Genomic DNA, 11,134 nt, shown 5'->3' with positions numbered 1-11,134 from the left:
GTGACCATCTGCATGCAGCCCTGAGCCATGTGCCCTAGGACAGTTTGAGCAGGGAGGTTGGACCAGATGACCCACTGTGCTCCCTCTCAACCTGACCCGTTCTGTGACTGTGTGGTTCTGAGAGAGCTGAGATGGGCTTTTGCACTCCCAGGGGTCTGCCCAAAAGCTGTGATTGCACAAGGCAGGGGAAGCGAGGCAAAAAAAAAATAAAAATACTCTTGTGGATGAAATAGGTTTGGTTTATAGGAAAGGATAAAGTAGGAGCTAAAATTATCAACAGAAGGACTTCATTGGACAGAGAGAAGATGAGTAATCAACCAAAAATGATTTTTAGGCTCAGTGATAGATAAGGAGCACTGAAGGATGTGTGTGATGGCAACAGCCAGGAGCCTTCAGCATGATGAACCAGGTTGTAAATGTTGAAATCAGTAGGTGTGGAGACCTGAATCTCAACTGCTTCTACAAAAACTCTTGGTACTAGGATGTGTTTAAAGAAACAAAAGCAGTGCTTTACCATACAAGTGAGAGGATAAGAGAGAAACATCCCTTCCTTGGACCCCTCCTAGCTCCACAAACCCAGTGCCCCTCTGCTGCTTACAGGTGCAGCTGTGAAGAGCTTCTGCCACAGCTTATACCACTGTCTGGTTGTTGGCACGTGCACTTCTGGCTATGCTTTTGCCAAAGAGTTGATATCCTAAAGAAGGATCTTTTCCTTGCTGTTACCCACATGTGATTTTCAGTTCCAGACAGTAGAAGAATGAGATATGAAATGGCCTTAAAAATAATCCAGAGTTTGAACACAAGCCTTAGGGTGAAAGGCTTAGAAATTTCTGTCTTTTCAGTTTGTCATGGAGAAGAAGAGCAAAAGTTGACTTTATTGTCCAGTGTAGGTTCCTAAATGGGACAAAGAGATTTGAGGGAGCAAGGATTATACTTCACAGAGAAACTTCAAAGGGTGTTATGCTGCAATTTTGCTGGATTATGCTGGATCTTGAATTAAGGTGGAGTTTACAATTACTAAAGTGATTTAGGTGTTAAAATTGACCAGCAAAAGCGATGAATCTTTTGTTACTTAGACTTGCTGAAAGAAACTTTCTATAAAAGCTTTGATCCAGTTCCAGGGTGAGATCCTGCAGACCATCTATTCAACAGAGAGCAAATCCTAGCTGCCTGCCTGTGAATTTATATGTGGGGTATCTCCAGTCAAACGTTTTGCTCTTTATACCAAAAGTGACATACCTAGAGTCACGTTTACTCGTGCCAGCTAAATAGAAGTGGAATACTCACTGCTGAACCCTTCAGAGAAACCCTTAGCTGATCTGGGCTCAGGCAGTCACAGACCACGCATTTCCAGGATTTGGGAAAGGCACTAGAGGGTGCTGTGCTGAAAGAGAAGAAACGGGATTTGTATCTGCAGGAAAAACCATCCTGACATCTGCAAGGTGAAGAACCACTATCTCTGTCTTTTTACCTCCGAGATCGCGTAGAGGCCTCTTCCTGCAGTAACAGCCTTTTTCCTAAAGGAGGGGATCAATAGACCCTGGTTTTCCTGAATCTTACACAAACTGACATAAGGAGTGTTGACATCAGGAGACAAAGAGTGCGACCTGATGTATAAACGTGAACTTGACGACGACAAAGTTGTAAAGGATTGGTTGAACATTATTGAATGCATCTTTTTTTCTTAGTAAAGACAGGACCCAGGGGAACCTTGGGTGGGAGCATGGGGACACTGAAGTGCTCTGGCTGTGTCTCTGGCCTGTGACAGGACCATCTGAGCAGGGCTCCTTCCCATCCTGAGCTGGGTGGATCCAGGCCAGCTTGGATCCAAAAGCTGGGGCTGTGTCATCAGCACCAACAGGCCCAGCAGGATTTATGAGTGCTGAAAGATGGCTCAGAGCAAGTCCAGATCTGTTCAGGAAAGGCTTTTGATGCTCTGAAAGCTCCCGTGGCCCCGTTGTGAGGAGCACAAGTGCTAGGTGAACCCTCAGACAGTACAAGCAGGTGCTGCAATACAGCAGAAGGTGTGGGGAAGGAAACCAAACCCCTCTGCAAGGCATGCTTTAGGCACCTTTGTGATGCCTGGGATAGAACAAAGATTCACTTTAAATAACAGAGACTCGGGACTTAAAATACTGCATTTAAATTTGTTTCTTTAAAGGTCAGGATGAGTTACCCTCATTCAATATATTGGCAGGTGCATTTATTAACGTGTATTTTATTTTCTGTGGGGAACATAATGTTTTGGGAACGTGGCTATCACAGAATGGTTTGGGTTGGAAGGGACCATGGGCAGGGATGCCATTTACTAGATCAGGTTGCCCAGGGCCCCATGCAGCCTGGCCTTGAACACTTACCAGGATGAGGCATCCACACTCTAGTGTATCTTCTATGTGTCTTCAGTAAAGAAAACGCTGCAATCCAGGAGATGTTTAAAGTACCACTACCACCCCATTTTTGTGTTACCTCTTCCATTTCAGCAGTTCTCAAACATTTTACATTCTGGGTCAGAAATGTACATCCAGGGGAAGGAACGAGAACAAAACTTTACCTGTCTTTTTTATGTTTATAATTAGTACATTTTAAAAATCCCAGCAGAGTTCACCAGATGCTCAGATGCTGCCCCCTCCACTCTCTGCACAATTCCCAATTTGCTTCTGGCTACTGCCTCAGCAGCTACTGTAGGAAAATCCCACCTGCAGAGTATCCTTTTATTATCAGGCTGTTTTGCCACAGCTAGCTACTCTTTCCATTTTCTTTCCTGTTGCCTTCAGCAGGAATAGGAAGGCTTGAAAAGAGAATCACGTTTTTCACATTCTACCAATGTCAGTGAACCTAATACAGTCGTAAAAAAATGAGAAAGATGGAGGCAAATCAACAAAAAAAATGATCAGGTAAGAATCTGAACTTGATTTCTCAAGCAGCTTGTAAAATTCACCAGTATAAGCTTCATCAGTATAAAGGCAGCCAGGGTGATTTATGCTGGCTCTTCACAGCTTACATGTTTCAGATCCCTTGATGACTTTCAGTTGAGATTGTAAGCATTGCTTTTCTTAACAGTAGAAATGTTTGGCTGCTTTTTTATTCAAAGTGTAGCTATTCCTGTAGACAGGCACCTTGCTTACAGTAAACAAGTGCCAACATCAGTGCACCAGAACACACAAACTGTAATTTGCACGTCTAGACTTTATTATTACGGCATTTTAGTTGCAATTTATCTCAGACATACAAGTCAATGTAATTTTACACTTCATTACATCTGCTGCTGCTTTCCCAAGCAAAATCAGCATTAAAAAAAAACTGCAGAACTTCAGCATTACTAAAAAACTCTGGAAATGACAGTAGGTGCCAATCTGTAAAGCAAAAACCATTTATGCACAATCCCTCTTCCCACTAGTCATTAGCTATTCATAACAGGGCTTACGCTATTTTCAGATTCATGAAATACAAAAGATACTACTTTTTATTAATAAATTACTCAAGACAAAGGTTTTGAGCCTGCAGAGGTAGCCAGTTACGCATAAAGGAAAACAGGAAAGCAATCAGGCACAACCTAATCTGAGTCTGGAGAGACCACAGGCCTTTCCAACTGCTCTAAATTTCCTATTATAATGTACATATTTAAGTAAGATGTTTAATCATCTTACTATATTTTTCCCTTTCCAGTATGTGTCAGGAGATTAAAGCAGGTCATCATTATCCTTTATATTGCTTGACAACCTCACAGTCAATGTGACTGGTGATCTGGAAGGTTGTCTTCAGTGTGCTCCAGCCACAGCTTTGATACTGCTGATAATTCAGATACAGCAAGCTCAACACAGAGGAGCTTGCTGAAGTTACACCAATGGCTTCTATTTATCTGTACTTCCCAGCTCTGTAACCTTCAAAGGACATACAATCATTCACATATAATTTGGCCTTACTGCTCTATTGTTCTGCAGGCCTTGGTGGATTACCCAGGGAGATTTATGAACAGCTAGCTTCAATGGGATGTACAGGCTGTTCTAGAAAACCCCAAACAAGCCTAATTCCAAACCCCCCCACCTTGGCAAAACTGCCCTGTTTTTTGAACAGTGTTCCCTCCCACAAATAAGTGGAATTTCTGAAACACCAAACCTGCATCATGAAGGATAAAGCAATCACAAGGCCAACTCAGGGTGGGGTTGAATAATAAATATAACAGGTACTACAGCAGGCCATAAGAATAAGGAAATGAAAACATTATTTAATATGGTATTTACCTATTCATGAGGAAAAGTTAAAAAAACCCAACATTCCAACATTTCAGACTGCCCTGAGCATTATGCTGCAAATGCACCTTGTACTTGGAAACTGTTGCAACATCTGAATGCTTACAAAGACGTATAAGCTGCAGTCAGGAGAAAACACCATTCCAGTCATTTTCAAAAGGGTCTTTCCATAAATTACTTTATTTCTCATTAAATGAGCACAGAGTCATTACCATATTAATAACAGATATGTTTATTATTACATATCCATCAGTGCGGCTTTCAATACCACTTGAAACATGCAAATCGTCCTAAGGACGAATCAGTTTTCCAGTGCTTCTTATTCAATACACAACTGCAAAGCCATTATAAATTACTGAGGAGGTATTTGGTTAAGAAATAAAATAAAATAAAACCATACTGCCCATACCATGAATGTATTCCTGCTACAAAGCAAGAGTCTGACAGCATTTACTGAAATTCCTGAATTACCCAGAGCTTTTGCTTTTTTTTTATTTTTTTTTTTTGCATTGCCTATACATCTCTTGACTTTTGAACAAGAATCAGTCTTTCTTTGTAAGAGGAATTCTTACTCAAAAATTGTACTTAATTTAGAAATGCATCTAGCATCTACAATACTTCAACCAATTAAGATTCTGTAAAAACTACTGATATGCAATAGTTTTTTAGAGGTTTCTTTTGTTTAGTTTTAGGTTTCTACATTTATCGACATGGCAATAATACAATTATCTCAAATTAAGGCACTAAAAGAACAATGTAAAACCAAGTAAAAGTGTTCTAAGAATAATTTACAGTTCAAACAGTGCATGTATTTCTTAAATGTTTGTTAACTTAATGTATGTTATCACTTAAAATTGTAAGGCAATACATTATACAGTAATAGAAATGATGTACCCCAAAATATGCTTCCAAACTCGGTGGCTCTTTTTACTGTTAGTTTCTAATGCCTCTAACAATAAAATAATTCAGTATGGCTTGGCAAAAATGCATAGATTAAAGGCAATTACTTATTTTCCCCCCTTTACAAACCTGCTGCATCAGTATTTTGTAAAGCATAATGCAAAATATTTAACACTTTGATCCATTCCATAGTGGGTGGTTAGCATTAAGGCTGTAAAGAACTCTGCAGTGAAGGCACTGAAGTTCAAGTGATAAGGCTTCATTTTAAGCTAGTTCTGCAGTCTTCAAGAGCACAACTTAAAGAGTCTTGAAAGCAATTGCAGTCCTTCTCACTGAGAAACCTTCCTCTTCTAGTCTGTTTCATATGCTCATCTTGACATAAATATCCCCTTCACAGGGTTAACAGTCCTTTTCTTTCACTGGTACGAAGAAAGTCGGCTTTTTTAAAAAATCCAAAAAGGCAGCACCTTTTTTATATACCTAGCTAAGCTTTATTTGCTTTAACTTGCATTACATAGTAATAATTAATCTAATCTACCTTGAGGCAAACCCGCAATTAAACACCCTCAGCGTGCTTTTGTGCCAAAGCAAGGAGGAGACAGTAATAGCAATCTTAACCCTGAAGCCTGTGATAGTTATGTTGAAAGGAACAACAGCCCGTCTGCACTGTTCTGTGTGGTTAAAAAAAGCCCTGTTTCTCTGACTGCATCCCATGAGGTTCCATTAAGCACTGTACATGTGGTTAGCTGTGGAACAAAGAAGAAAACAGACAATTAACAACAAATATAAAAATTAGCTTTGTAACACTACTGTGTGTTTGTCAAGAGCCTCAGTGAAGAAAATACTTTATTTTAACAGAATTCTTTTTCAAATGACAAGGTACAATACTAACATCATACTTACATCATCTTCCACAAGCTGTTCTCAGTTTCAAACAACATTAAGCAAACACAGACATCAGACAGATGATAATATTACTGCAGCTTTACAAGTAAGCAATTAAGAATCAACAGTCATGGGTGTATTCATGACAATGCAAGGTGACCTTTCACTTGCAGGACAAGAAAAGGTTCTCTAGGCTAAGAGAACGCACATGCAGTTGCAGAGCTTATCAGGTGCACAGGAATTTTGGCTGGTTGGTTGTTTTCCTCTTCAAACATGCATTAACTTGACCAAGTGCCAACTACAGTAAAACAAAAGGCCTCAGCTGTGCTAATAGAAGGTGGATAAATCAGCAGACTGTAAGCTATGAAGTGTAGGTTCCAATCTTGAAGCAGTATTGCAAATGCCAGCAAGTTCATCATGAAGTTCTGATTCACTGTCATTAGTGATAAGTTATTAAAATGAGGAACAGAACTTAGGATGAACTTTTATATGTGAAGCTCCTTTCAACGGGTCTGAGACACCTCTCCATGAAGTCAAGGTAGCACTGCCTACAAACTGCAAAGAAAGGTGGGTCAGACCCTGAATGAAATGTACTGAAATGTCTTCAAGCATGTGTTCAAGTCTGTATCCATTGAACAAAACACTTAATGCCTGCTTACATGGTAGGACTCCATCACCGAGGGCAAGTTCTGCTATACTGTCTGACAAGAGAACAATTTTCAGACACTTAGTAAAAGCTAGACATGTATATCGCATAAAAATCATTGCTGCGTCTCTTACTCCCACACCTAGGCAAGTGGTGAGGGAGGAGGACTGCAGGATGCAGCACCTTGAGTTCACAGAGGCTGATCCAACAACTGACTGCCTCCTCTGCTTTATCACCTTCCTGACCCCAGGAGAGCATCCTCCTACTTACCTGTCCTCAGCTTGGGCAATCACTGCACTTCGCACTGCACTGACCCACTCAATAGCTTGGCACAGTTAGTCTACATTTTTTTGAGTCAGAAACTGATTTGTGTACCTTCATGGAAGGGTTGAAAATGGATCATTGCAAGCACTTATCTAGGATCCAGGGACAGAAAACAAGGAAAACAGAGAGGGAAAATCCTCCCCTTTAAGTAGCAACAGGCTGTCAAATGAGCTCAGCTACTGTGCTGAGCTACCAGTTAAGTGTTCAGTACATAAGCTACACTGTAAATTTATTTAATAAGCTAAATTTTAACATTGGTACATTAGAAGTGAATTCTCCTAAAATAAATTCATCATCTCTTTTTAAACACACAGGACAGAATATGTAATGGTATCAGGGCACAGGCTGGGTATAGCCCATCACAGCAGTACTTGTCTAGCTCACAGATACAACTCATAAAAAATTCAGCTGAGAAAGCCACAAAAACATCCACAGTATAACTGCCAGAATGAAGAATTCCAACCTGGCCTTTTTCTAATGCTTCTCTGCTCAGTGGAACTCTGAATCTTTTCACTGTTTGCTCACATTGCTCTATAGGTGCCATGTAGGCACCACTACACTCTGTCCAACCCTGTGTCAGCTGTCTGATGGGAACAGAGTGTGTCACAGACACCCAAGGAGCTCCTCCAGCACCAGGAAGGTGCAAGGGCCCTCACCTGCCTCTTGCAGACATTTCCAGGCAGCATGACAGACAGCAGCACACACATACCCAGCATTCCTGCTGCTCAAGTGCTGTGCCTCTCTAAATGGCTTATGCTCAATATGACTCTTTCTCCACCATCAGTGACTACAATAAGCAGCATTAAAACAGAGTTTCTTGTAATAAATTATATGCTCTAACTCTGTCAGTATCTGAAATCATCAAGAAGCAAGATATCAATTATGTCATCGAGTTCACTGATGGATTTGGGGTCAGTCTAGAAAAGTAAAGTAAATATTAACTGTTTGATCTATGTCACAGCTTGTCTGATAAATTCAAGAAGCTAAAGAGATAAGATACTATGCAGGTATTAACTTCTGAACTGACAAAAAACATAAGAGCTTAATTTCTTCCCAAGAACTTGGAAGATCTCCTTGGGTGATGGAGAAAGGTGTGAGCAGAGGTTGTAAAGATGGAGAAAACGCAAGGCTGCAGTACTTGGAACAGCTGATCCGACCTGACATTCACTCATGCAAGACCATCACCATCGCCCTTCTTCCTTTCATCCTTGAGGCTCTCCCCCAAACCACTGCAACTTCTGAGCCCAACAGAAAATCACAAGCTTTTCTTCTGTGGAGTTAGGGTTGGATTGTTTTTGTTGTCATGCTTTGGGTTTTTTGGCTTTCCTTCAGGCAAAACATTCCTGGATTAATTTTTTGCTGAAAAATAGATCAGTTCTATTCACTCTGGTAATCTGTGAAGCATGAACTGACACAAGATAAAGCTCAGGAATGTGCAGCTGTCCTCCTTCTGGTGCTGGTGAGCTATTAGACTCGTTGTATCTTAAAGGATCTTAAAAACAGAGCTTTAATAATGGTGTTTCTCATTTTTTAAAAAAGTTCCATTCCCTACTTGTGTATTTCTGTGCTTCTGCTGTAACACTCCCAACAGGACAATGCCAATAGGATTAATAATAGCAACAGTCTGGGAAACTGATGTTCCCAAACATACCCATTCCTTTAAAAGTTACTCTAAACTTTCAATTATCCAAATCTGTTCCCTCTATAATAGATTAGCTGCACACTTGTCCTTGCTAAAGGCAACTCCAAACCAACACTTCTATTAAGACAGAGTGAAAAAGAATCAATTCATTGATTTAAGCAAATGGATTTCTCTTCCATAAGAATATGCATGAAAGCTGGTTTTTACAGCTACCAGAGGACCCCACAAGGATAACTGGAAAGCATGCTAAGAATGTAATTCAAAGGGTCTTTTGGAAGAGAAAGTCTGCAACTCTAAACATCTAAATGTGACATAAAGAAGTACACACTATCCTTACAAGGCAAGGATCATCAGGGGGGAAGAAAGTGTCTGTACACAATCATGAACACAGAATGGTTTTTTAAATCAGTATCAGTGCTATCAGCATCTTTCAAGTACTGTTTTAGATTATCCAATTACCACATCTTAAACATGCAAGTAAAAGATACATTAAAATAATTATTTCCAATCCCATTGGCTAGTTGGTTGGTTGGTTTAGGAGGAATTAGTTGCTCTGTTTGTTTATGGGGTTTTTTTCCTGTCCAAGAGCATTCCCGCTTTAAAAGATCCTTAATTTAATGCTTCTTTTGGTGAGTACATTGACTAACATTATGCAATGTCACATTTTTAAAATTCTTTTAAAATTGTATTAATGATTTTTACATCATCAGTTCTGGAGGTTTTTCTACCTACTCCTTTTAAGTAGCAGCATGATAGGCTTTTTCTTTCAGTCTTATGTGGTCCAAGATTCACTGAAAAATCTCACTAGTCATTCACAGATCGCTTTAACCAGTTCTGATATCCTTGTCTGCCTTTAGTTTTTAAAATCCTGATTATCATTGAATAAATGCATCATACAAAACATACAGCACTTCATATTTTTTCATCTACAAAACAGGAGTAGTTCTTCAACAGACCTACTGTAAATAAAGATGATGTTAAACAACAGATCTTAATTACGTATATTTTAAATTTTGCAGGTGTCATTTATTTCTTAAAGTCTTACAGAATCTGGGTAAGCCTATGAGGGGGTCTAACATTTTTCAGTCAATCTTGGAAAATTTCCTTGGACTGAAGGAAAAATTAAGTTTGGAAACACCATGAAGCTTTATAGAACCTTCTGAAAGTTGGGAGAAATTGACATTTTTTTAGACAAGACAAATAATTTGACAAGATTTTGTTGTACAAGTGCATACCATGTAAGTACATAACAAACATAGCTGAAGTCTCCCTGAAAATAACAATTACCAATTTGTCTTTATTTGGTACAATGCTGAAGATGCAACTGTTTAGTAAGCAATCCCTGATTTTACCGTCTTTTTAACCCAGGTTTATCACTCTATGCTTTTCCACTGCACTCACCCTTATTTTTTTGAAGACTGTAAGGAAAAACTGCCCTCTTCCCAGGAAATCTCCCCACAATTCACAAGTGTTTCTGTATTTCAGAAGTTCGACTCGATTAAGTATTGGTGTTGAAAAATGCAAAATTACACCACAATTCTGTTGAATTCCTACCATATGAACTGTAACTGGTAAATTGAGACTTTGTTCAGTGTTTGTGACTCTGGCTCAGTTGCATGTTCTTAAAGAGAAAACTGTGACCAGCAGTTATGTCCTTCTCCTGTAAATCAAACTGCCCACAACACCACTAATTTTGATATTGACAAAATATCAATATTTTGGCCTTTGTGTTTGAGGCCAAAAGTAATTTTCCTGTATGGGATTAACATGAAGGCCTTCACTGAATATATTACTATCTCAAAACTATAATCCCTGGGAGTGTTCAAGGCCAGGCTGGATGGGGCTCTGAGCAACCTGATCCGCCCTGGCAGAGTGGGCTGGAAGTGAATGATCTTTAATGGCCTTTCCAAACCGAACTATTCCATGATCACTTATGTTTTGGGATGGGAATCTTGGGGACAAGAAAATCAACACCCTTTTTCTCTTTCATATTTTTTCTCTTCTGTTCCCTCCAAGGAGGATGTTTCATGATATATCCCATATCTCCTTGTATCTGAAAGTCTGCTTTTATTGCATTTCATGCCAGGAATGTTTGATAAGCCTGCCAATCTGGGAAGACTCTTTCCTTACTGAGACACTAGTTTCCACTCCACACTGTCAGTTAAATCGGTTATTTGGGGAGAAAACAACATATGTACTGTATCAGGAAGCTAATAAAGGTTAAAATCAGATTACAGTAACCTAAGCATTAAAAAAGTGTATTTTACATCATGTCTTGGTTAGTGCATAGGGTCACAAACAGTTCACAAAACAACTGCTGGGATAGAAGACTACTGGGAATGGGTAAGCAGGGAGGAAGAATGGGATTAACACTTAACTGGCCTCACAACAAAAGAACTTGCCTAACAACAGTTATGAACGAAGAATCTAAGTTTTTCATTTCAGCCCCTTTTGCAAAAGACTTCTAGCATACACAAGCTCAGAGTC

At 39.5% G+C, this 11,134-nt stretch overlaps 1 protein-coding gene across 3 annotated transcripts in view; it reads right to left on the bottom strand.

Moving 5' to 3' along the window:
• Nucleotides 1–4,412: 4,412 nt before the first annotated feature.
• Nucleotides 4,413–11,134, bottom strand: part of ROCK1 (Rho associated coiled-coil containing protein kinase 1) — an 85,540-nt gene continuing 78,818 nt past the window's right edge. For 2 of the 3 annotated variants that reach the window (XR_015287358.1, XM_086890904.1), the window contains one exon: nucleotides 4,413–5,896. Coding sequence is in view for 2 of the 3 variants with exons in the window: in XM_086890904.1 (XP_086747030.1) it covers nucleotides 5,893–5,896 (4 nt within the window). In the remaining variant the exon portion in view is untranslated. Of the gene's footprint in view, nucleotides 5,897–6,694; nucleotides 6,737–11,134 lie in introns of all 3 variants that reach the window. The other variant, XM_086890892.1, reaches the window with a different exon arrangement.

The sequence above is a fragment of the Cyanistes caeruleus genome, chromosome 1 (assembly GCF_971803275.1).
Source record: "Cyanistes caeruleus chromosome 1, bCyaCae1.hap1.1, whole genome shotgun sequence".
Lineage (NCBI taxonomy): Eukaryota > Metazoa > Chordata > Aves > Passeriformes > Paridae > Cyanistes > Cyanistes caeruleus.
Note: the sequence above shows the minus strand (reverse complement) of the source record. Positions and strands in the feature narration are given on the sequence as shown.